Below are 26,726 nucleotides of genomic sequence, written 5' to 3'. Positions count from 1 at the left end.
TGTTACCTCAACATATTCAATTCTTCCAATTGCCAGACTTCCATTTGGTGCATGGAACATGATGCAGCCACCAAACTCATCACTTCCTTCTTCCTCTCCAAACCTCCCCTGGAAGCATGTCTGGACTGCAAATTCCCCTGTAAGAAAAAATGGACTTAATTAATTTAGTGCATTATTTAAGGCAATGTATTGTAATGAGCATGTCATGAATTTCTTTAAACAGCATTCCTGAAATTATGTATGTAACTGTCCTCTTTCTGTACAAGATGGAGAAACAACCAAACCTGTGTCGAATCCATCAGGGCAAGCTGGAATCTGATCATTCCACTCCTGGTTGTTGGATCCACGGATAACAATGTTTCTGGTAAGAAGTCCCACCTCTGCTCTTGCTTGAAAAACAGTCCCATCAGGCAGATTGACGGATACACCCAGATGAGTGTAGGTGAGGGGTTTGGTCAGATTGAGGGTCCTGCCGTCATCTGAAATGGAGGCAATTCTCCTCAACTCATTCTCTCTCTGGCTATGTCTGTGGATTTATAAGCAATAAACCCAAGAAAGATGTAGAAGAGTGAATTTAGAAACGTTAAGGGACATTGTTAAGGAGTGTGTGCTAAACATTTTTAAAGCACGCTGGAAGTAAACTTTGTTAATAGTATGTAATGTAAATAGTCATTCAAGTATTTATATAAGTATGGTAAAAACTTCATATGGGTGTTATTTGTCAATTTATGTAAGATTTTAGTTTCTGATTTAGTTTCAATACTGAGTTCTATTTAATCAACCTGAAACTGAGTTTCACTATAGCTTAGAAAGCATATCCGTGCTGTACCTGTTCCCTGTGGAAGCAATGACAATTTCATCTCCAGCCTTCCAGGTGACGGCATCTATCAGTGTCAAAAAGCTTGAGCCACTTTGTGCTGTCTGAGAAAGACGAGTCCATGTTATAGGTACTGGGATTCCTGAAGAAAAACAATTATAAACAAAGCATCACAAAGCAGGGAACTTCTCTAAGGTTGTCATCCCAAGGTCTTATTTATAGACAATCTTGTATACACAGCATCCAGTACTGTATATTAAGTAAATACTGTGCTGTACTGTACAAGCATACCATGCAGATCCAGCACTCCCTCTCTGACACCGAGGGTCTTGGCTCCATAAACAGGAAGTTCTTTAGACCGCAGGTGTCCATGAAGAGTGATGATGGCTTTATGCTGGAAGGGCTGCTGCTCTGTGCCGATCTGTAAAGCTCCACCATCTGTGATCAGAATGTTCTCCGCCTGTAGCTCAATATCTGCCTCATCAAAAATCAGCCGTCCCCCTAAAAAGAGAAAAACCATTAATAAGCCATCAATTAATCTGTGTTGTTGATCTAGTTTAGGATTATTCGACCTTGGGAGGTAAAACGTGCATAAAAAACTCCTTCAGTGTCCCCTGTGGAAATTGGTTAAAAATAAACATATCTTTCCCCTTTTTTAGAAATGTCAATGTAAAGTAATGTTATTTCCTTATGAAGGTAGTATTTGTGTGAAAGAACACACCTTGTATTAGGAGCATCTTTAGGACAGGGGTGCTGGTGTCTAACAGGATGGTCTGACCAGCAGTGATTATAGCAAATGTGCCCTCCTCAGGAGGAGAGAGACCACCCCACGTATAGGGAGATGACCACAAGTCAATGTAGAAGAAATCAGCACGATCCTGAAAAACAGAAAAAGCATCTTCATCACTGACTGTCATCACATGAGTGTATTTTTTAAAAAGGTTTATTATGAGAATAAAGGTTTGATAACAGTTTTAAGGATCTGTAGCTAAAGGGTCACGATAAGCTCTTCAAGATCTTGTTAGCAATAGTTACGTTTCTATTTTAGATGGACCAGTGTTTTGATAATAAATATATCTTGGTGTTACCATTCTGGCGATTCCACTGTTTCCTATCAGGACTCGAACTTTAGTTTCTTGGGATTTTGGTTGATTGTTGGTCACACAAATAATCTGTGTCTCATTGGCTGACTGGACATCACAGAGAGATCCCGCAATAGTCACAGTAACTTCACTGGTGTTTGAACTACAGGTGAGACAGGCAAAAGATACAGAAGATTACAAAAAGTAAACTGTTTGGGAGGCATTAGCCTAAAATACAGTATATGTGGACACTTACGACACACTATGGCCAAATTTACTGTAATTGCTTTAGATACACTAAATGCCTTTCTGTTACCATATTCATAACTTTTATTTTAAAGTTCGCAATGGCTATTAACCGGCTAAGTACGTAATTTTCTGTAGATTTGTAAAGTTGCCACAGTTGTTCAAGCGAAGACATTCATGCATTAGGTTTGTTTTTATCAAACACTTTTTGTTTTTTGTAGTACAAGAAAATCTGCTTTGTCACCTGAACCCTGAGCCTGTAATAGTGAGTCTGGTTCCTCCAGCTGTTCCTCCCCTGCGTGGTGTGACATCAGTGATCACAGGAGTTAAAGATGATCTGTACGTGTAGCCCGCTGTGATGTTGACGGTATCATTTCCATTAGTCACTGAAACCATGCAGACCTGCTCTGTTTTATTCTCTGAAAGACAGACACATGTAAACAAACAGTAGATTGTTTCTTTCATATCTAATTATCTGTGAGGAGACACAATTTCAATCCATTACGTAACCTGATTTGTTTTTAGCCTTCCTGGCATACGTTTCGCACAGAACTGTAATACATATTTTAGATCTACATGTACACTGATATATTTGTTAGATTAATGGTAAGGCTGTTGTGCAAACATTTCAAGATACATGAGCAATGCTACATGAGGGAGTGCATACCATTGTTGTACGGGACCTCACAGTACAGTTGGTTAGATGTGGAGTTCTGCAGATCCATGTTACATTCTCTGTCACAGATAAGAACTCTGGTGGTGTTTGGGTCGAATCCAGAGCCTTGAACAGCAACAACAGCTCCTCCAGCAAAGCTTCCTAAAATAACACAGAACAAATGTATTCTGTAGTGTTTTATTAATCTATTTTGGCAAATAATATGACAATAAGAATGACTATTTGGGCAGTGGGTCTTGAAACGCAAATTTGATATTGAATTTTGATTTGCCCTTGGATTTATGATTGTGATGTATGGTTTATTTTATTTTTTTAGGTATTTGATTACCTTCGTTTGGTGTGACCCCTGTCAGCAGCAGCTCATAGCTGAAGACAGACTGAGATAAGGCATGACCTTTGACCTGATGATATAACCTAACCGGAAACGTTCCTCCTGCGTGTTCCCCAACAGTGCACATCAGCTGTGTATCTGTGATGGATGTCACATTACAACCCACAGCATCAATCTTCACTGAGACGAGCGCTGCGTCTGTGCCAAAGCCTGAACCAGAGATGATGATCTGTGTTCCAACAGGACCTGTAATGAAAACATGTCAGCAGCATTATTATGTCTTCTCATTCAATGGGATTTATTCACCCTCTTTAACGGTTAGTAAACAGTCTGATTGTATACAGAAAGCAAGAAACCTGACTCTTACCTGTAACTGGACTCACTGAGATGACATTTGGAGTTTGTGTGATGGTGTAGTTGAAACGTAGTTGTGGGTACAGAACACCATACACCCAAATATCCACCCGCACTTCTCCCTTTGTATGAGGAGGTGTTAAACATTTCACTCTGTCTGGGGTCACTTCCAAAATCTGGCAATGGATGCCATCAAGATTCACAATGGTGTATTCTGCCACGAAGCCATTTCCTTCGATCAAGAGTGGAGTTCCTCCTGCAATGCTTCCTGATGTTGGTTGGATGGTGGCCTGTGGTGTGCTGGTCAGGTGGACGAGTCCTGTGGCGAGACCTTTCCTCATGACCACCACTCGTAGGGCATGTCCCCCAGCGGGCAGAGCACCGACCAAAAGTGTGATGTTGTCATCTGTAACTCCTATGACTTCCAGCATAGTGTTATTAGCAGATACCCTTAAATCAGCTGCATTGTTCCCAAATCCACTGCCAGTGACCACAACAGTAGTAGAGTTTCCAGTAACAGAGTCAGGTGACACGCTGGAGACAACTGGTGTTACAGACTGAGAATATTCATATATACACTCAGAACTGCAAGAGGAGGAGATGGTGTTTACATAGACTGTGACATTTCCTCTGCGAGCCAGAGACGGTGAAGTGTCACACACTATTTGTGAGTAGTTCATGGAAACTACATTACATTGAACATTTGCTACCATCACAGATGCATTCACAAAACCAGAGCCAGAGATGGAGAGACGTGTGTAGCCGGTCGTGCTGCCCACAGAGGGAGAGACGGAATCAACCACAGGTAGAACCACAAATCTGCGGTGGTTCTCATTCGGCATTGTCATGATGGCTGTGCCCAAGTTGTTCACCCGGAGGGTTATGGGTAAGGGGGTGCCCACTGGAGCGCCACTGTCAGAACTGAGTTTGCAGTTGATCTGAGTTAAAGTGCTGCTGATGACACGACACTGATGACCTCCAACATAAACCTTTAGTTGACAAACCCAGAAAGAAATTATGTTTTGCCTTACTCTGCATTCACCCCCCTCCAAACACACAACATACAATTCTAATGTTTTACATGTAATACTGTATATTATAAAAATTGATATAATTATAAAATGATTTAAATATAATTAAAATATAAAATGATTAAAACCACTCCAATCAAAAATCTGTATTTCATTTATTATTGAATCTCAAAAATTTCCTAAACTGAGGTCAGTTTTGATGTTTTTATTGACCTCACCTCATTTGCACAGGAGATGCTGCTTAAGCCAGATCCCTGGATGGTGATGATGTCATGGGTGGTGCCATGGATAGGAGTAATGTTATTTACAGTAGGAGTGGCACAGGAGATAAATGTGAAGTACAGACCTGTAGAGGGGTCATAAGAAACCCCCATTTGACAGTCGGGAGTGGCCACACACTGTGACTCAGTTGACATCACTTGCCTTGAGACTGTGAAGAACAAAACGAGAAAAGCATTATATCCACCTGTTCCTCACCAAACCAATGAGAGCCTTAAGCGTATGTAATGTTTTCTGTGTAAAATACTTTCCATCCCATCCTAAAACGCAGACAGAAGTGTAAACACTCTGGCACTATAAAAAGCAGCCTATCACAGCAACCAGTTGTGTGTGTTTGGGATGGGACTATCGTCTTTCCAACCAGCTGAAGACGGTGAGTTTTTTTTATCTTCACAATGCAATTTGTTGATGCAAGTGATTTAAAAAAAAAAAATCACAAAATAAAAGTGTTGCTGTTGTACCTAAATTCACAGAGGCCTGTATTCCAGCTACAGACACCTGAAGCCCAACAGTTCTCTCCTCCAGAGGTCTGACGATCACTACGCCCTGTAGCGTCTTCTGGTTACTGGAGTCAATGAAGCCGCTGCTGAAGTAATAAACTCCAGGAGATGTGAAACGATAGCTGAAAAACCCTAAAGCCAAAAGAGACACACAAACAGATTAACAAAGAGCAGTAACAACAGTTATATTGACCCAAATACCATTTGTAAATTCATAGTTTAACACTGTATACTGTATATGCTGCAAGTTCGCAAACTGCAACAATATTAAGCAAATATTGACAAATGATGCATTGTCCACTTAATATTTAACAGACCATTGTAAAACAAACTGTTATATATATTACTGATAAATGGATTATGAGATGTGCATGCGGTGATGTAGTTTTGTACCTCTAGATGTTTTGTTGTGTCCACTTTCGAATGCCATGCCATCATATTCAGTACTGCTGGGACTGGACACACTGAAGACCCTGTAGCGCAGATCAGACACAAAAGCTGGTGTCTCCCAACTCCAAACCACTGTGTCCCCAACTGAGACTATAAGTGCAGACGGGCTCCAGGCGTAACCCTGACCCCACACTGAACACACACACAATATAATTCTATGCATACACATACAAACACTGTCATGTAGTCAGAGAAGCACGTTGTTTTCTTGGCAGCAGTTGTACTTTCATTATCTGTTCTTAACATTTTGTGTCATCACAAAATGTTGATGTATTCAGCTCATATGTGTTACTGATAAAGAGATAAAACAAGAGATTACCGGGATGGAAGCCTTGGTTTGTCACGTAGTGTATTTTGTCTTTAGGTTGAGTTAAACATGTCAGTTGATGGTCTAAAGCATCTGTTACTTGGCATTTTGTGTCTCCTGTAAGAAAGAGTTTTGTATAGGAACAACCATGAAAATACAGACGTTTTATTCAATATAAATGGTCTTTTATATACTTTTCTAAACATACAAGTTACTTAAGTAGAGGGTAGATACATTTTTAATTCTGAACCAACACCAGCTTGTCTTCATGTGACCTAAAGCTGGGTACTATTGATTATACTGTCTTTTTCGCTCGTTTCTCAAAAAGCCTATACAGCGACTGTAATTTTTTTACCCATTTTTTCATGCAATGTGCAGTAATGACATTACATGTAAAAATGGGGGGAAAAAGTGCACACATTGTTTTTGGTTCTTACCTAGAGTCACGTTGTTTTCTGATGGGACCGAGCTGAACCCAGAGCCTCTGATGGTGATGGTGGTTCCTCCATACAAAGAGCCCATCGGTGGAGAGAAGCCTGTCACCTTCAGAACAAACTGTATAGTGGTGTTAACACCAGCACTACATGAAGAAAACAAAATAATAATTTATTCTTTCTTCTGATCTGTATTCTTAAGAATTAAAAGTGGCATTAACTGGAACTGGTAACTATAAAGATTTCACTTTTGGTAAAATGGCATTGCAAATGCACAAATCATGATAAAAACCAAATACATCAACTGTAAACATATTTACATTCAAGTACTTCGACTGCATTGCTATAGAAATTGTTATATTAAGTATTATAGTGACTGACCTGGTTAAGGCGTATCCCTGGTTCCCGACTCTCACATGGATGTCATATACAGCTGGGGTGAGTTTAGGCAACATGCAGGTAATGTTTTCATTGGTCCACTGCAACAATTCACACTCAGTCTCACCAACCAGAACTGAGCTGCCATTGACCCGCTCTTCAAAATTTGAGCCTAAGATTGTGAGAATCCTTAACCCTTTGACACAAAGAGAAAATGTATATAATATAGAGCACTTAATCGCCAAGTCAGCAACTAATCCAGCCACATTTCAGACTGAAATACAATCAGTTGTTACATTTAGCAAACATGCACAAGATACCAACTATGAGAAAACCAGCAAGATGAATCTGTATTGAGAAACATATCTGAAGATCTAGGGCAATTCTTTGTGACTATCAGATGTTAACAAAGGTATACAAGAAGATACAATAGTTTTGCAGAGAAAAAGAAAAAGCACTATTTTAGTAAGAATGGCTAAATGGTGGAATAACAAGTTATTTGGTATAATACTTACCAAATACTGTTGTAGTGTGTGGGCTGACAGCAGTGATGGTGGCCATCAGAGTGTTGTTGTATGTGAAGGATTCAGTTGATGTTGCTGTCATCTCTCCCATGGTCACTGTGACAGTCTGTTTACCTGATGACCCCTGATTGACATGTCACACAAAAGTATATGATAACAGCGTCTGCTAAATGAATAAATGAAACTGTAAATGTATATGTTTCATTGACTTATCAATAAAGTATCTAAATTATAGCACATTAGTACTTTAAATGTAAAATCATTATAAACGATTACGGTTTAAGAATTCAGACTTCTGCTCTTGTTGAGATTGTACAGCATGACTTCAGCACACATACGTACATTAAAATGCAAAATAAGCTTATTTACATGTTTGCATCGAAAGATGTTTGCTTGACTTGCTTGTTTGAGGGGGATTTGAGAATAATATGCAAGCAAACATTTTGTGTCTCATGAATATTTTTTCAAGACAAGCTGATGAGGTTTTTGTTCGGCACTTTTTAAATCCTTCATATGTCCCTCAAAGAAAATCAACCTCTTCACTTACAGCAGGAACTATGCATCTCAGTTGAGTGATTTCAGCTCCAGTAACATTACACTGCTGAGTGCCAATGGTGACAGCTGTATCGATACTGAATCCATAACCAAACACAGTAAGAATCGCTCCTCCTGTGAAGCCACAAATATCATGTTGGTAGAAAATCTGGTTTTAAAGCTTTAATGTGAAGTCTATTTTTCTTCACAACATTGTTGTGTACCTGCTGTACTTCCTGTGGTGGGGTAAATGGAGTTCACTCCTAACAGGTGTGTGAAGTTCAAACTGGTGCCATTCTTGTATCGGGCAATGCCCAGGCCAGAGAAACTCAGAGACACTGGATAGATGCCAGCACTTGCTGGACAAACTCTGCAGGTTGTATAGGTGTCTGCAAAAGATAACAAAAATACTTCATGGTCAGATTTGTTTTTAAATCACTTACTTTTAAAGTCCATGAACATGAACTCTGTATAAACTGTGTTGACATCTACTACATTACCTTTTACAGACATGGAATAAAAGTTGAGACATTTTTTTCATAGGACAATGACTTGATGGGTTCTGACTTACTAGTGACCTCTTGGATAGAGCATTCCACATTGCCAGTCTTTACTGTGACATTGCCACCATCAAATCCAGATCCGGTTATGTTAAGAACAGTTGCCAAACCACTGGAACCTGTAATCAAATGCGTAGCAGTGCTATAAAGCAGTGAACACTAACAACCAAAGCATGGACAAGACAGCTTTGCAACTTAATTGTTTACTGCACCTTCTGTAGGAGAAACTCCGGTCACCATTGGGGTCTTAGACTCACTCCAGGTGAAACTACAATCACCTGAACACCATGAGGGGATGCCGTTGATGAAAATCTCCACCTTACAGATAACACACACATAAATATACACATAATTGTAAAAGTTCTCAAGAACCAACATTAGATGTCTCAGAGTAATGCAGATTCTGAAATATTTTTGTAAAAAAAAAAACTAAAAGTTTCAAATGTAAAATGTAAGCCAGTCTATTCTTACATCCAACATGGATTATATCTTTAGTTGCATTTTGTTTTTTGCATTTTTAATTTTTTTGTCCATTGTCTGCAATTTCTGCATTCGAGCCATGTTAGAACCATTATTATAAAATATTAAAATAATTCTTAACCCAAAAGTAAACATTCCCCTAATGTTTCCAAAAATCACACAACTTTTTTTCTTCCTCGTAGGAACACAAACAATTTATAGAAAATGATTCGATCTGCTTTTTACCATAATTTGAAGTAAGTGAGGCTGTCAAGAAAGATTTTTTTTCAGTTTCGTCTTTTCGTCATACAAAGCTGCAGTATCATAATATCTCACTGGATAACCCTGGTACACATTTGCTTTAATTTTTGAAAAGACCAGACATGCTAAACTTTTGACTTTCATATAGTCATAAGGTAAATTGAGTAAATGCCTGGATAAAATGCCTACATTTTTATTTTGGGTGTCACAAAAAGGAATTTAAAAGTCAGAGGTCAACATTTGTTCGAACAATGAAGTATTGTTGTGAGAAAAGCACCTGTGGTTTATCTGATGGGATGCGCAAAAAGTCTCCCAAAATTTTCTGTTTGAAAAGGCCTCCTTGCTCGATCTTTTCTGATGTCACTGAAGGGTTCAAACCGACCACAGCAGAGGAATTAATCTAGTTAACAAATCATAAATAATTTATTTTAAGTAGACACAACAAGGGATTTTTCTAATTTGTTATGCTTTTTTATAGGTTATTGACATATCTATATGTCATTCTGAGACGCTACTGGTTTATTGCTTCTTGCCTCTAACAGTGGCTGACCGCCCGGGACAGTGAGCCAACGGATGTCCCACCAGTAGCCTTTACAATCTCCATATTTCTCCACACGCAGCTGGCCGAGCTCTGGAATCCCCTGTAGTGCGTACTGCAGGTCTACATCACTGATGTTTACTGACAGCCCTGAGGTACAAACACCACACCAAAGACATGAAAAACCAGTTAAACCACTGAAGGTTGTGGTTCATGTAAAGAGGAAAATCAACTGTAGTTCACTGTTGTTTGATTTCAGGAACAAAACATGAGCACAGGTCTCTTACGCAACTACATTCCCATGAACTAAATAATGGATCGTATTTTTGTATGCCAATCAAGAAGTTAGCGCTGGTTGTCTCGACCAAAGCCATATGCATTTTTCCCATAGACTTTTGGAAGATCACAAAAATCTGTGATTAACAAAGGTTTATAATGGTTTTTTTTAAGGTTTATAATGTTTACAACGATTTGTCTATCAAGATGATCTTTACAAATTAACACAACATCTGTTACCTTTGAAGTCGCCAGATTAATACAGTCGCCAGATTGAAAATCTAACATGAAGCTATAAATAGACTACACCATGGTCGCTCGATTTCAACATCACCAACACCGAAAACATTTTCAAACTTTATTAAAAACGTGTTTCCTGGTAAATAATAACTATGTAAATTAATCCCCATTATTTGTGAGATTTATATTGTCAAAAGATGTATTCGCCGTTTAAAAGACACAATTAGGGTTTTAAAAATCATGATTAGGTTGTAACTGGTGTGTTTCATTTCATAGATTAAAACGTGAAAATAATTTTAGGTTTGTTAACCACCGACCTTAAAGTATTTCAGACGATTTACCAAAAAGCATAAAAAAACATACTTTGGAGCGATGTGACCCGAAGTTGTGAAATGCTAACTCACTTCCGGGTTTTTCATACAAAAATACGTCATCTCTGTGGTTCCCTTTAAACTCATACCTTCAACACTCTGGCCAAAGCTTGCTACATCAAAGGTTCCAGTAAGAGGGGGACTGGCTTTGTGAACACGGCTAATAGTGACTGTGGCATTGTCCTGGCTTTGAATCAGTAGGTCCTCTGTGCTGTTTTCTAGCTTCTGTAAAACACAATTATAATGTTAAGAAAATAGAATGCAGTATCTGGCACAAAAAGTCTATATGTTGAAACACACGTATACAGCTTAAGTTTCGCATGTTTCTGGGTTAACATATTTTCTAAACTTGTGAACAAAGCACTAAACCCTGTCCTTAATTTAAAACAAACAAACAGTAAGCACTAAACCAAGCCTTAAAATCTGATTGGAATGTTGTTCCAAAAACATTGTTCCTGGAACAACATGTACAAACTGCAGGAAGTAATTTAGAGAAATAGTAATAGGGGTGTGATTTGAAACATCAGTCATGAGGAAGATTTCAGTACTTTATAATGAAAGTTGTTCACTTTTTTATCTTTGAAGATTTGTTTATTGATATCTTTATTGATTTGTAAGAAATATAAAAATCATTTGTGGAAAGCAGCAGAAGATATTTTAAAGAATGTACTGTAGTTTCACATTCAACCAAACCACAAGAAAATAAGTGATAGTAAAATCTGTAAACTCTGGAGAAAATGTCAAGATGTTCAATTATTTATAATGTAAAACTCCCAACTGTCTAGTCACCACCCAACAAATACATTTTATCAGAATATAGTTCTATGGGCCACTTTTGTTTATTATTGTAAATGTATGGAAAAGAGTGAGCTATATGCAAACAAGAATTATTTTTGGTGTTTTTAGTCATTTAGCTCACCTCTAGAAAGCCAATTTCAAGCAATGGGATGCCAAAACCACAGTTGTACGGCCATGCTGTGATCTCATAAGTGACTTGTAAAGCGCTTGTTTGTTTGTGCACATTAATGTTGGAAAAGAAAGGACCAGAGCTGCCAAGAGCGGGTGGGTGTCTACCCTGCATTATAACTGAAAAGTAAGTACAATGTTGAGAGAATGCTGAGAAAGTACAACATTTGAAACAGATCTTATGTAGCAGAATCATAATTCAACATACATTTAAGTTTACAGTCATTTATTAATCCACAACTTAAATAAATCCAACTTTTCTAAATACCATCTGGATCCAAAGCAGCCTGTCCAATGTGAACAGTATCTACGTAGTAAACATCGTCATAGTTCTGTCGATGCAGAGTCAGACGATGGAGTCTGAAATTGGAGCCTGTGAAGTTTTGCATTCGAAGAAGGTCCAGGAGATCCACACACTTATATTTCCACCTGAGAAATGACCAGAGTGATGTTACTCCAAGCTTGAGAATTAAAATGACTATGATTTTGGTTTCAGTATTTATATAGCAAGTGACAAATCCACCAAATAATGTATAGATGACTTTAGAGAGTTTAGAAAATGAAGCGTACTCATCGGTTGAGTCAAACTGCACAGAGATTTCTGTATTCGCAGACAGGGAAAACGTTGGGCTTCTGTCATAAACTATTACCAGTCCAAGTTGATTCATCAGACGGCCTTTGTAGGCCATGCAGAACTACAATAAAAATACACATTTCACAAATTTTATAAATATTTCTATTTTTGTTGAGGAAAATGGTTTTAAGAAAAGGTTGGAGGAGACACTGTGATGCTTACGGTATTATACGGCTGCAGTGGTATTTGGTTGTACTGGGTTCCGGATTCTGTATATTCATAATCATTTAATATAGTAGTTGGATTTCTTAGAGACCAACGGCCACAGAACGCTTCAGAATCAGTGACCAGGGATCCTGAAAACTGCTTGACGAAGAGAGAAAGTTGATGTTTGGTCAAACTAATAGATGTTTATTTCGATTTTTTTTACGATCAATGGGTGTCTATGCAAGATATATACTAATTAGGTTTTTTTATTATCAATTACAAGCATTACTTACTCTTCTACCGTCCTCATAATCTCTGAAAAATTTCACATTGGAGTTCTCAGTGGTTGGAATCTGTGATGGACATTTAGCTGAGAGCATCACATTTAACGCAGCCAGCACCTTAATCACAAAACAAATGTGTCAAAAGACATTTTGGATACAGAATTGCTTTGTCTAACATTTGAACACAAATGCAAACAAATAGAAACCTCAGCCTCAGATGCATTATAAGTCAGAGGAGGTGATGGGACGCCGCCCCACAGCAGTGTGAAACTCTCCAGACTGGCCTTCCCTTTGACTACTTCAGTAACTGTGATGTTTACATCTGACCCCATGGTCCAGTATTGAAGATCTCAAAGTCACCTGAGATCTAGATAGTTACAAGCTTTTAGAAGCCAATTTAGACTATTGTTTCTGTTTCTGAAATCAAGTGCACAACCCAAAATGGTGAAAATTGTAATAATAATTGTACTTGTAATGGTAGCTGTGGTGCACATGTTCACACACAAAAAAGAATGAAGGAATTGTCTTTATTAGATCACTCTTTTTTTGTGATCATTTATTTTACCTCTGTTTGAGTTGAATGTGATATTGTAAAATGATTCTGTGCTCTGTTCCTCCTTCGTGACTGTAACTGTGTCTGGTTTTACTGTCCACAAATCATTCAGAGCGTTCTGCAACACCAGCGCTGACGCACTGACGGGAATCAGCTCTGTCATATGCAAAACATGATATGTTATCAAAACAACAACAAATAAACATGTAAAGACTTTATAAGATGGTAAAAATAAAAAAAAATTAGAGAAGTACAGTATACTCTTAGCTCTCTTAGACTACTGGTTCTCAAACTGGGGGCTGTGGCCCCATGGGGAGGCCCAAGATCGGTCCAGGGGGGCCAAAGTTTTTGTCTCATTTTATGAAATATAGAAATGTATCAAAGATTTTGTGCAATCATACATCATAAAATGAGACTACCAACCAAATGAATTGATGTTCCTGCATTGTATATTTGAATATGACTTTGGTTTAATTACGATTCTAAGTTTAAGATCATAATTCTTTATTTGGGGGGCCACAAAGCAATGCGGCCCAAACAAGGTGAGGCTTTTAACGAAAAAGTGTGACAACCACTGTTTTAGACACAAAAACACAATATTCACAACTTCTTAAAATATCAGTAGAGAGTGAGGAACATTAATGCACCTGTTGTTTGATCTCCATATGCCAGAATATAGTATGTGTTTTTACACATGCTCAGAAGAAAGCACTCACTGCTGACTCTCAAAGTCTGCACCTCCTGGATGGCGCTTACTGGTGTCCATCCCTTGAAACTAACCACCTATAACAGCAGATAATTTAAGTAAAACAATAATTCCTATCTGAGCTGCCAGTTAGGAATTTCGAAACATTATTAACTTCCTTCTAGCATGATGAAATAATCTTTGTACTTTCCCTAAAGTTCTTTTGTATGCTCACTTACCTGTTTCTCAGGTAAAACATTATAGTTTGCACGTATCCTCTGTCTCTCATCAACAGCTTCTGTTGTCTGCCGGGCTGTAAATAGGCTGATCTCTTTGAAAAAGCCCACGTCAACTGAAACCTGATTATAAGAATATCCCTGAACCAGAACCTCAATGTAATACCTGCAGCACATCGAAAGCAGCAGAACATTATTTTATAATTAAGGATGTCATTATATATAATATTATTCAAAAACCATAAAAGCTGCAAAGATAATCTGGGAACGTGTATATGTTTATGTATATGTTTTTTTATCCAATCCTTTTGTATTTAATTGAATTTCAACAGATTGTCTGGTTATCTGAATTCTTGAAAACATTCTCTTACGGTTTTCCCTTCTCTAAGCGCATGACCTCTGACTTTTGGTGGGCAGAGTTAGCAATCTTTACCTAGATTAAGGTAAGAAATTATATCACATGAAGTGTAATTGCTAACACATACTATAAATATCAAATTATGAATTAATAAATTGATTGTTATCATTACATACTTTATCCTGTGGAAGACCTGTCTTGCTGAAAAACAGTCGGCAATAATAGTATCCTTTGTTTTGGAAATAGTAATTGTCTGTCTCTGTCGGAACAAAGAATCCACTCAGTCGAGCCACAAAGTTGATCATTGCAGTGGGCCACACATAGGACAGAGAATCCAGCCACTGTACAGAATAACTCGGTGTGCTGGAATTATAGGTCAGAACATCATCTAGATTCCCTGGATTACTGTTATTCCACATCTCCATTTTTAAACCTCTACCACCTGTGAACACAACAGTTTAACCATCATTAAAAACAACCAGTGTTTCTTCAAAGACAATATTCTATTCAATGATGTGACTGTGGCCCAATATGCTGAGATCGGCTCTAGTTCTTCAGGTTAACTTAGTTAGCTAATGTTAACAAATGGAACCAAAGTGTTTCCATTTTACGTGTGAATTTGACCATGTACCATCACCATTTAAAAATCAGATTTTAAATTGATTTCTCACCTGGAAACAGTGTCGTGTTAGTCCTTTCATAACCAGGAGTCACACAGACTATCTTCTTGTCCGATATGTTCTGTATCTGACACTTCTGACCTGTAGGTAATAAAAAAGGTACAAAGGTAACATCTGTTATTTTAAATCCTTTTCAATTGAACGAGTCTGTTTGGGACGGGATACATTTGGAAAGCAGAGAAATTGTAAACTTATTATGAAAAACAATTTATTTTGAGTATTGAAAACTCTGTAGAATATTTTCTATTGGTCAATCTGTTGAAGAGGTTTCCAAATTGGACTGAGCAGACTGTGGGTGGAGCCCTTTTGTGAATTTGTGTGCATGTCTTGGCGTAAAAAAACTCCAGAATCTCCAAATGCACAGAAAGCAATTCACAAATGATGTCCTTCAAATACATTTAAGCAACTTCACTTTCTGTGCATTTCTGAACTAATACGTTTTTTTGTAAAACTTTGTGAATCAATACTTTCTTTGCAACAAATCTGATCTGTAATTTCACGTGGTCGGACTGATAATTTGATCAAGTACATTTGTACATTGGCATGTTTTCTGTAGTCTGATAAATTGTTAAATGCTCTCTAAAAGCATCTGATAAATGAACAAATGTAGACCTAATTGTCATGAATCATGAATAATATTATATTATATGCTATACAATCTTAAATAATCTTTATTTTACATTTGATTAAGTTAAAATGTAGATCAGAGATATTCAGAGTGGACTCTGACAGTACATTGTGTTTACCTCCTACTAAAACCACAGCTGGCCGGTCGGTCTCATCAAAGTAGTGTCCCTGAATGGTGAGTAAAGTGCCACCCAACACACTACCCTCAGATGGAGAAACTCCTGTCACCTCTGAACGAGAGACACAGAAATCAACAACATGCCAATATTTCAGAAATATCTTATTTTTCAAAGAATAACAGTTTGCATTTATTAATAAGAATAAATGTTCTTCCGCACCTGCATATGTCTGGAACATGGCGATTTTGTTTAATGCTGAGACACTAAAAAGTCCTAAGTCTGGAAGACTCCTAGGAAAGAAAATGTGTTTTGTTGAGACTTTCAACAACATTAAAGAGATGCAGAAACGTCAGTGTAAAATTGGTGTAAAGTGCATCAAACTACTCTGACCTCCCAAATTCACCATCCAGAATGTAACTGAGGTTATGATGACCTAAACACAACCATAACAGTTTATTAAACACAAAAACATTAAGTACATCTTTTAAATATTCATCTTTTTTTTATAAATTCCTCACCAACGTAAGTTCCTGTCATTTTGCAACTCATGTATCCCCATTCGCTCGTATCCAGTTTCAGGCCATATCTAAGAAATGAAAGGTAATCGATGCAGTTTATATGATTGTTTATCACTGTCATTTCTAAATTATTTGACGTATACTTACTTTTCATCTGAATTGGGTTTCAGTAGTTCACAAGGCATGCCACCAAGGTATGCCCTGTTTAAAGAAAAACAAATTTAAAACAGTAATCGGATAAACCTAACATCAGACTATCATTTTAAATCACATTTTAACAGATATGTTTAAAACAAATATAATTTTATGGCCTATTAGATATTTCCAGACCTCACAAATCTTGTATTCCAACCATTGGAACTTCTGCCCGTACTGCTGCCGTACACATCAGTGAAAATCCTTCCTCGCATTGTCACCACAGTCCCTATACATTCACATAAAATTTCATCAATCCATTTACCTTGATTTATGGTTTACTGTTATTCTGTAGTTCAATGACAAACTAAAACAAAAATCCCACCTGGAAGACCTGAGAGTGGGCTGAGACTTTGTATGGATGGTGTATAATACGATCTGGGCTGTAAAAGCATAGCATTTATTTTTAAGTATGTTGTTAAAGTTTAGAGAAAATGCTGTAAAGATTTTAACAAAAGTTTCTCACTTACACGGAATTTACAATTCCAGTAATACCAGTAGTAATAAAGGCACTGACTTGGAATTGGCACACCATCCACACTAACTCGTATATCGTAGTCATCTTCAGGCAAAGCTCTAAAAAACACACACAGCAAAGATTTGATTAAGAAACATATTGCACATTATGCAGTTTATTTCTGAATTGTTATTTTCTGAATTATAAACCTGAATTTATATTTTTTAAATGTTTCTAGAATCTTTCCCTTTAGTTAAAATTATGCCATTTCATAGAATTTTAATTACTATGTGAAATGACAAAAAGTATTGCAGCTGAATGAAAACAGTTTTATTATACTTTTAGACAAAAACTTTAGCTAAAAGAACATTGCATGCAATGTGGGATACTTTACTGTTACTACCTATATGAAGTGACTTTAAAAACATCATTTACATATAAAATTGAACTGGGTAATACCTTGTATAGCACAAGATCTGTCTGGAGTGACTGGAGATTGTTTCCACATCACAGGGAATAGCTCTTGTCCGAGACACCAGCATCACACTGTTACCAACATTTGGGTCGTCTGCATTTAAACTGAACTGATTGGCCTGAGAAAAACCTGAAGAACAAACAAGCTGTTGGGTTTGTCCATACTTGACACAACCATGGTTCAAAACAATTCAGCATTTTTAGAGGGTTTAATCAACCCCTAAAATTGCTTTTATATACTAAATGAACGTCTTTTAATACCTTCTCCCTCTATGGTCAGTCTTGTTCCACCATTGACACTGCCAACATAAGGGGTAATTCTGTGGATCCTCTGCGCTTCTGTATGATAGAAAGTTAGTTAAAGCTTGAATAGGTCTATCTCGTTTGTTATTGACAACAATGTGGCACTCAAATGGTCTGAAACAATTTTTAAAATGGCATGATTATGTACTTTAAGTTGCAATCGATATGATAAAGAAAACTCAAGAATACGCTTACCTGCGGAGCTCCACAGTATTATACAAACAGCAAGCAGCAGATGCAGCTGCCGATGCATGCGCCCCATCTTTTCTGATAGACTCGGATGTGCCTCGAAGCAATGTTACCAACCCTTCTGCACCAATGATACTTCTGTTCACAAGCATACTGGTCACAAATATTATTAATTTTAGACAATAAGGTGTTAAGTATTATATTAATGAGATTCTAGTATTAATGAAAGATATAAAATGCAGCTATGAGAATAACATTTTTTTTAAATAAAATTAATAAAGTAAATTAGTGCATTACAAAAGAAAAAAACTTATGCTAAGGAGTCAGCGAGTTCTTTGAATTAAATAGAGTTTTTAAAAGTTTACATTAAACATCATTCAGACCAACATACCGGTTAAAATTACTTTGGAAACTCACACTATCAATCAAGAAGTCCCTCTTTTTATATCTTCCAACAGGGTGAAACTTTCTTTGTTTGACGTGTCTGTCAATCATGAGCATTTTTGTCATTCTACAAACATGTACTGTATTCTTTCCTGGGGCGTCGTGCAGCCATTATTTTAGTTTGCACAACACACATAAACATGTCCTGTATGTACAAATACATGCATTTAAAGCAATATTATAGAGAATATCTCTTAAGCGTATTCAAAATGTTGCACAAATCATCATCGACTAATGTACTTAATTCAGTCAAAATTATATCTTGGCTCAAGAACATTATTCATTTAGATTTAGGCACACAAAGAACATTTTACAAGTTATGTGACAACATTTCTGACATTGTGAAAAAGTGCATCTCAGCTCTCGTTCACTAGTCAGGGCACCAATCAGGAATCCTTACAAAATCACCCCCCATACCCTGTAAGCACTCTTGGGAGACAGTCGTTTGTAGTGAGTGTTTCCAAAACTATAGATGCCGTTATTTGGAATCATCAAGTTTCCATGTCACATATGTACTAAACAATGAAGTTTTGTGCACATTTGGAGACATGGGTCCTTCTACATATTTGTATGATTAAATCGCTAACTGAGCTCCTTTCCTTTTCAGCCAGTCACTATGGCCATAGTTAATGGGTTTGCTGACATCATCCATAGCTACCCACCTTTTCTCATAGCCTTAGATTCCTTTCTATTCTTTAGTACAATTTGTTCTCAGCTCTGTGAATAGGTTAAAAGAGGAAGATCTTAATTATTTTGTATTGTTTCCATTAATCACCAAAACCATACAGACCGGTTTGTTTCATTCCCTGGAAGACAGACACATGTAAACAAACAGTGAGATTGTTTCTTTCATTTCTCTGTGAGCAGTCACATGATTTGTTTTAGCTTTCCTGTCATATGTTTCGCACAAAACCATAAAACATATTTAAGATCTACAGAAACATGAAATATTTGTTAGATTAATGGTAACGTTGTTGTGCAAACATTTCAAGATGCATGAGAAATGCTACATGAGGAAGTGCATACCATTGTTGTACGGGACATCACAGTAAAGTTGAGTAGATGTGGAGTTCTGCAGGTCCATGTTACATTTTCTGTCACAGTTGAGAACTATGGTGGAGTTCAGATGAAATCCATAACCTTGAATGGCAACAAAAGCTCCTCCAGCATAGCTTCCTAAAACAACACAGAACAAATCTATTCTGTAGTGTTTATTACTGTATTTAGGCAAATAAAATGACAATTTGAATGACAATTTGGGGAGTGGGTTTTATTTGGTGTGGAACCCAAATTTTATATTGAATTTCGGTTTGACATTGGATTTACGATTGTGATGTAAAATTTATCTGAGTTCAGAAAGTGATTTTATTTTTTTGGTATTTGTTTACCTTTAATTGGTGTGCCCCCTTTCAGCAGCAGCTCATAGCTGAAGACAGACTGAGATAAGGCATGACCTTTGACCTGATGATCTAACCTAACCGGAAACGTTCCTCCTGCGTGTTCCCCAACAGTGCACATCAGCTGTGTATCTGTGATGGATGTCACATTACAACCCACAGCATCAATCTTCACTGAGACGAGCACTGCGTCTGTGCCAAAGCCTGAACCAGAGATGATGATCTGTGTTCCAACAGGACCTGTGATGAAAACATGTCATCAGCATTATTATGTGAGTATATGAGCTGATATGTTACAATCAAGTAAATTGAATTTGGTGTAACGGCACTAACTAATGGAACCAAACTAATGGAGATGGCTAGAAAACATAAGGTCAGAACTTAACAGATGAATAGTGACCACCATGTTATAGTGATTTTGATACTACACCAAAGCTGCAATCGTAATATATCATTACAAATGCTACATTGTAAACCTCCCTGAAGTAAGCTGCATGTCGTATTCAAAATGAATCTTACCTGTTACAGGTCTCACTCAACTCACTTTTAATGTCACATCAACTTTTGTGGTGAGTAAAAGTCTTGGGTGCGTACTCCAAAGTAGAATGCAGTTGGACAGACAACTGTAGGACAAACAACTGTATAATTTACAAACTTAATCGACACTGCCAGGGCTCTCAAGTCTCACGCATGGGGCGTGAGACACACGCATTTCAACACGTTCACACGTTCACACGATCACTCACCACACCTTGTATTTCTCACGCAGAGGAATTTCCAGGAAAATGCCCACCAAGTTGTGTTGCTAAAAGAGGAATCAAGTAAGTTCCCCATAGAGTTCAGAAGGCCCTGCCATGCACCAGCTTATTAAATAAAAAATATAGCTACCGAAAAGCCACAATAGCATGGTTTTACTGGGAATGTGTTAACCGACCCAATTTAAAGGATGTTTTTGATTGTCCTGGAGGCCTTGGTCCTGTTTAACTTTGGAATAGGATTTCTACATACCATTTGGCTAGTAATCACCTTAATTTAAATAAAATACATCTCTTTAGCCAGAATTTAAAGAATGCATCCTATGTCTACAGTTTAAAAGTAAAATATTAAATTCAAATAACAGTAATGATGATTATGTGCTGTAAGAAAATTCATAAACTGCAGTTGACTACTCTTTGTCTGCCCTTCCACATTACCTCAGGATCATCATATTATTTCAAGCTCCAGTCTAACAGACTCATTTGAGAATGATGACAATCCCTGTGACTGACAGACACACTCGTTCTTGCTGTGCTGTGAATATACTCTTTTAATTCTTTCCTAGTTTTTTTGTCATATAAAGCTGCTTTTAAACTAAAAAAAAGAATAAAATTGATTTTTAGGAAATGGGAAAACTTGTGTGTGGGTGCGCCTGCATGTGCGCGATTAGAAGTACTAGAAGCAACGCAATTTATGGGCAATACGTTTAAAATGTCCACATTGTCAATTGTTCTCCCTTCTCCTAAATTGTCTTTTAGCTCACAGGGAAAAAACCCATAAACACCTATCCCCTGCCTATTGTTCTTTTGAATTGTTGTTAGTCTCTTGACAAAAAATCTTATAAGAGTCAACACAAATCAACACCAGAGAACAAATCTTAAATTGAACATACATGGAACCACATCTTAAGAGTAATTGCAGTCAATGAAAGTTAAGAAAAGAAAAAAACACAGCGACTAGGATCCAGTTTGGCTTGAATTAAATGCCAAAAAAAAACAAAACAAGATTAATGTGTTCGATTCAATTTAGTAGGCCTATCATTAAGTTTCATCCACGTAAGCTACACAGTGAAAAGTTAAACATTGCCAAAACTAAGCATTTTAATCATATTATGTGAATGAAATAATCTATACAGCGAATTTGACAATTCTCTTTATTACTTTAACAAAATCTTTCACCAAACTATGGAAGAGAGCAGACAACACACTCGATTCAAGTCGCTTGTGCTCAAAGACCACGCCCACCGTGGAACGAACAATGAATATCAACACTAACCCCGCCCCATTGAACAGTTTTTCACGGAAACTGAATATAACACAACAACGGGTTCAAATGCGTGTGTCTCACACCCAATACGTGAGACTTGAGAGTCCTGCATTCTGATTCCAAAGACACATTCTGTGATTGACGGGGTCGCTCGACACGACATTAGCTGTGTCCTAATTCAGGGGCTGCAACCTTCAAGGTCGCGGACTTAAAGGGGTGATTCGCCGGAAATACGTATTTTTTTGTCTTTGGTGTTTTATAAGTTGCCCATGAATGTATTAGACAGATAAAATTTTTGTGTCGGAACAAAAGATGTATTTTATCTATTTTACCCAGACCTGCCTGAAACGCCTCGTGTAACCACACCCCGGCGAATCTACGTCAGTTCGTAACACGATTTGACTAAGACCGCCCAAATCTAAACGCAACTAAGGTCAGTACATATGCTTTTGAACATGATGTTTCAAATATGGTAAGAGGTGTTACATTTCCGTGCTGTATTCGACCAATCACTACGCACTAGTGAACTGGTCAATCATAGCACACCTCGCTTTTCAGAGCGATGAGTTTTGTAAAATATCATCGCGTTTCAGAGAGGCGGAGCAAAGTAGAGATACAAACATTCTCGGTATGTGGAAGAGACAGCGTTTTGTTAACCTTAAATCGTGTATACACATTATATTCCATCTAAAGCAAACATTAATATTCGTTTTAGCTGTGTCAAATGACGCCTTTAAAAAAAAAGAGGACTTGGTTTTCACAGCACGCAGCCTCAAAAGTTCAAGAAGCGAACTGAAAATGAGACGGTCTAGTATGACTCGTTTATGTAGATTAAAACGGCCCAACAGTATATTAATTCAACCAATCTTAAAAATAAAAAAACACACCAATAATGTTAAACACGACCCCACTTTTTCTGTTTAAGTGTTATAACCGGGTTCCCTGGTGCATCTAGCAACCCAGAAAACAAGAAAAATAAGAACCCAGTAAGTTGGTTTGGTGTACCTTTCCCCTTAATCTACACAGTTCTACCAACCGCCGTTGTTTTTGGGCGTGTTATTTGAAGACACGATCGTTTGTATCGCCATAACACAATATTATTGGCTGTGTTTTTAATTGTGTTTACACAAACTTTTTTCATGTAAACACATCAATTTTGGGCGTGTAATATTTTGATGGGTGACAAGCTTTCTGTATTAGTTAAATTGGTCTCAATTTGAGGTCAATAAATATTCAAATCACCAATTACATATCGCTGTAATTTAATTGTTTTAATTTACTTTTGTGGTACGCTTATATTCTATTTGTATGGTCTATAACTTATGTATATTTACGGTTCTTTATATACAACTTAAAGGTTATCAGTTGCGTTGCTAAAACCATCTGCCAACTAAAACAAAGTTGATAAGGGAAAAATCTAAAAGCATGTGCATACCAAATAAAACATTGTGTACAATGGCAAGAATTCATCTTCATGCTTCAGCGATGTCACACAAGAATGACTCTCAATTAAAACACTACATCGAAGTAACTGCTAGAGAAGCCATACCATTAACAAAGTTCATCACAAGCTACATGAGTCATTGCAGCGTCAAACCTAAAATAGGCGTTCATTTTAACTTTGATCAAGTCTACATTGACCCTTGGAAAAAAAAAATCCTTCAAACAAATCCAATGTAGGGAAGAATTTGCAGTTTGTGAAATTAAGCCCAAAAACGAAGTTCCACACATTTAACCTCACGGTATAGGAATGTTATTTTGGGTAGGTACAGGCTTTTTGTACCTACCATGCATTACCTAATAAAAATCAGAATAAGTCCACAAGTACTCATCCAAATTGTCGCTTTACAAGGTAAAAGTGCTTTGAGTGACAAATCAGAACCATAAAAAAAAGGCTAACATGTAAATGATATGCAATTCTTCCTAAAGGACGACCACTTATAGAACATGTATAAATCACTAAAAAGGTTTTATTCACATGACATCATGGCCGTTTCAAATTAGTGACCCATAGCCAAATTCCTTCACATTCAGGGGCCCAACAGATGCTTGCTCCCACCGTAGGTCTATGGAGAACAGACAAGCAGTGAGAAACTTCCAAGACCATAATCACGTAGTTAATCCATGTTTTAACCTATACCTCCATGAACCTGATCGCTTGCACTACAGGTTGAGTCACAGCAGCCACACACCTGATCAGATTCATCCACAGACACCCACCTGCCAAACAAAGACACATCCTCAATGATGAACGTAACCTACTGACCCAGTGCAGGCTATTTGGGGGCAACATACCCATTAGGGGAAAACGAGCAAGCCTTCTGCTCAGAATTTGTTGCAGTGGCTACAGGAACCGCCTTCAAAATGCATGTGATGTAGACCTGCAAAGACAACAGGGTTCGGGTTTCCAAACAGTTCACTAGAATGTCCTCAAAACCAAGGCCAATACATACCAGCCCACTGTTCGCTTGCTGGAACCTGAAAGCCTCCAGCTGAAACTGCACCTTATCAATTTGACTGCGAGGCAGGTAGCGAGAACTTGAGCCGGTGAACTTTGCATCAACCAGGCACCTGGTAAAGAAACAAGTTAAACACCGTGGAATACTTCTAGGATAGGCAGAGTAAATGCCTTACCCATTATTCTCAATGAAGGAGTATCTGGGAGCAGAGTTCACATCAGGGGACACAGTGGCTACGCAACGGTCCACAAACACACGCAAAGGTACATGGTTGTAAGTCTTCACAGAGGCCTCAATATTCACAATGTCACCCAGGAAATACTGGTTTGAAGGCCTCTCAAACAGCCACTCATCTGTTTCAAGGAAAAAAAATAGAAAAGGTCTACAAAATTAAGTTGAAGCTACATTAAAAGCTATATGATACATACCAGTCATAAGCTTGAGGGAAAAGACCAACCGCTCTACTGCAACCTTAGTAGCTGCATATGGTACCCAAGTGGGCACCAGGACATTGCTGCTCACATTATGCATTCTGTAGAATATAGAAAAAAGGTTGGTCACCGCAATATCTTTCACTACACGCATGAGAATGCCTCCACCTTGAACCCAGAACCGTACCTTGGATAGTGACACTCAATACTGACCACAGCACCACTACTCCTTACAATTGGAACACCATTTGAATACTCTTGGGGAGTATAGACCAGGGAGAAGGTATAAACAAGCTCATCTTCGGTCACCTAAAGAAACAAGTCCATTACTCAAGAATTATTCAAAACTAAATCACTTTTGGTAAGAGGATCAGTCTTCTCACCGTTAACATGCTGCCACATCCATGCAGTTCTGATTCAAAGAGAAGCACTCTAGCATTATTGTCCTGCCCGGTTGGTCCACAGCCTCCCAGTGCAAATCCAGAAGCCATTAGTAGTTGTCCAGTCCCAAAGAAGTCCTCCATCACTTCAACATACACAGAATTCTCCCCGCACTGAGCCCCTACACTATTGGGAGACAAAGGGTTCCGCAGCTCAAAAGGAATCTCTGGCTGTACAGGTTCTTCGGGTAGGCTTGGAAAGGTCCACGTCAGTTTAACCATGGGACCCTGCATAAGCTGCTTCGACTGAACACCAAGAGGATCTTGACCGAGATTTCCACCAACCGCACCAGGGGTCTGCATTGAAAACTGAGAAGGAAATCTCTGTGGTACAAGCATGGGGTCGTTGGTTTGGGGAAAGTGAGGCATTCTGGATTCACTCTGCTGAGGAACTTGCATTTGTGACCAAGGCCTAAATGTACTAGGTTTCTGTGTTTGAGCTGATCTTCCTCGCCATTGTGCATCAGACAAGCCAAATACAATCACCAGCACTAACCCAAATCCAGCTTGCCACAACCCCATCATTGCTGTGCTTGAGTTTCCGTGAAGTAGTTGAAGCCCAGCATTCATTTTTTATACATCTGGAAATCAGGATGGCTCCGCCCCTCTAGTGATTGGCGTAATGCTATTTTAGACCTGTTCATTTACCTATCCAGCTTGCAACAGGTGGATGTTGTTGGACATTTAGGACGCAGATATGAATCTTTATTTTACTAGCTACCCTTGCCTTTTTAAATTAGGCCTAGTCCACACCTACACAAGTGGAATGAATTCGAAATGGCATACTTCCTCACTATAAAGTATTAATAGTCTGTATTCCCAAAATAGTATTCGAGAAATACCCGGTGGTGGACTATTTCTCACCACCTTTGTCCTAATACACCTACTTACCCACGATGTAGTAGAAGAAAACAGTACTTGGACAGAGTAGCATGTCCGAATCATCAGTATTCATAATAGAGAAGGCGAGAAATTCCCGGATGGCTTAATGGTGACGCCCAGATTCCGATGCACTCAGCGACAGATACTTCATATACATCTATATGACTATATCCCATGAGCCCACGGGACAGAATACCACGCAGGATCGCAAAACAGTCTAACCCGACCTTCATGTACAATTAAACATGTTGTTAATTATTGTACAGCTATTGTAACATAAACATAAACATTGACCTTGATTTGTTTTTAAATTGACCATGAAAAATTAAGAGACATTTAAAAATGGTGCAGTTTTATGGGTAAGGAAATAAATGAAGAGATGAGGAGGAAGTGAAACGTAAGCGAGAGCGTGGTCGGATAATATTTGAATAATGTCCATTTTTTGGCACAAAAAATAACACCACGGAAGAGATTGCCTCAGGTTTTTTTTTAATACGTCAATAGAATGCATATTAGAGCAACGTATCTATGTGAGTGACATCAACCAATAGACAGAATACAGACAAAAGAATAATACG

At 37.9% G+C, this 26,726-nt stretch overlaps 2 protein-coding genes and 1 pseudogene across 2 annotated transcripts; all 3 read right to left on the bottom strand.

Moving 5' to 3' along the window:
* The window catches only part of LOC130415751 (fibrocystin-L-like), a 30,835-nt pseudogene extending 11,616 nt beyond the window's left edge, over positions 1-19,219 (bottom strand).
* Positions 19,220-19,288: 69 nt separating this feature from the next.
* On the bottom strand, positions 19,289-20,557 carry LOC130416106 (fibrocystin-L-like). The gene is made up of 4 exons (XM_056742219.1): positions 20,434-20,557; positions 19,906-20,154; positions 19,544-19,693; positions 19,289-19,323 (listed from the first exon to the last, which is right to left on the bottom strand). The coding sequence occupies exons 2-4, from the start codon at positions 20,033-20,035 to the stop codon at positions 19,289-19,291; spliced, it is 315 nt and encodes a 104-aa protein (XP_056598197.1). The 5' UTR covers positions 20,036-20,154; positions 20,434-20,557.
* A 3,374-nt stretch (positions 20,558-23,931) lies between these two features.
* Positions 23,932-25,905, bottom strand: LOC130416105 (zona pellucida sperm-binding protein 3-like). The gene is made up of 8 exons (XM_056742218.1): positions 25,210-25,905; positions 25,014-25,135; positions 24,824-24,927; positions 24,571-24,748; positions 24,390-24,507; positions 24,232-24,317; positions 24,077-24,156; positions 23,932-24,002 (listed from the first exon to the last, which is right to left on the bottom strand). Exons 1-8 carry the CDS (start codon positions 25,834-25,836, stop codon positions 23,932-23,934), a joined length of 1,386 nt encoding a protein of 461 aa, XP_056598196.1. The 5' UTR covers positions 25,837-25,905.
* Positions 25,906-26,726: the final 821 nt, after the last annotated feature.

This window comes from Triplophysa dalaica, chromosome 25 (genome assembly GCF_015846415.1).
Source record: "Triplophysa dalaica isolate WHDGS20190420 chromosome 25, ASM1584641v1, whole genome shotgun sequence".
NCBI lineage: Eukaryota > Metazoa > Chordata > Actinopteri > Cypriniformes > Nemacheilidae > Triplophysa > Triplophysa dalaica.
This window is presented reverse-complemented; position numbering and strand designations above follow the sequence as displayed.

Bases quoted from the DNA above. Each gene is read 5' to 3' on its own strand.
- LOC130416106 (XM_056742219.1), bottom strand. From the start codon at position 20,035: ATGTGCACTGTTGGGGAACACGCAGGAGGAACGTTTCCGGTTAGGTTA. The intron at 19,694-19,905 runs GTAAACAAATAC...GTGTTGTTTTAG, and splicing joins AGGGGGCACACCAATTAAAG to GAAGCTATGCTGGAGGAGCT. The intron at 19,324-19,543 runs GTATGCACTTCC...TCTGTCTTCCAG, and splicing joins TGATGTCCCGTACAACAATG to GGAATGAAACAAACCGGTCT.
- LOC130416105 (XM_056742218.1), bottom strand. From the start codon at position 25,836: ATGAATGCTGGGCTTCAACTACTTCACGGAAACTCAAGCACAGCAATG. The intron at 24,928-25,013 runs GTACGGTTCTGG...TATATTCTACAG, and splicing joins ATTGAGTGTCACTATCCAAG to AATGCATAATGTGAGCAGCA. The intron at 24,003-24,076 runs GTATAGGTTAAA...TGTTCTCCATAG, and splicing joins AAGCGATCAGGTTCATGGAG to ACCTACGGTGGGAGCAAGCA.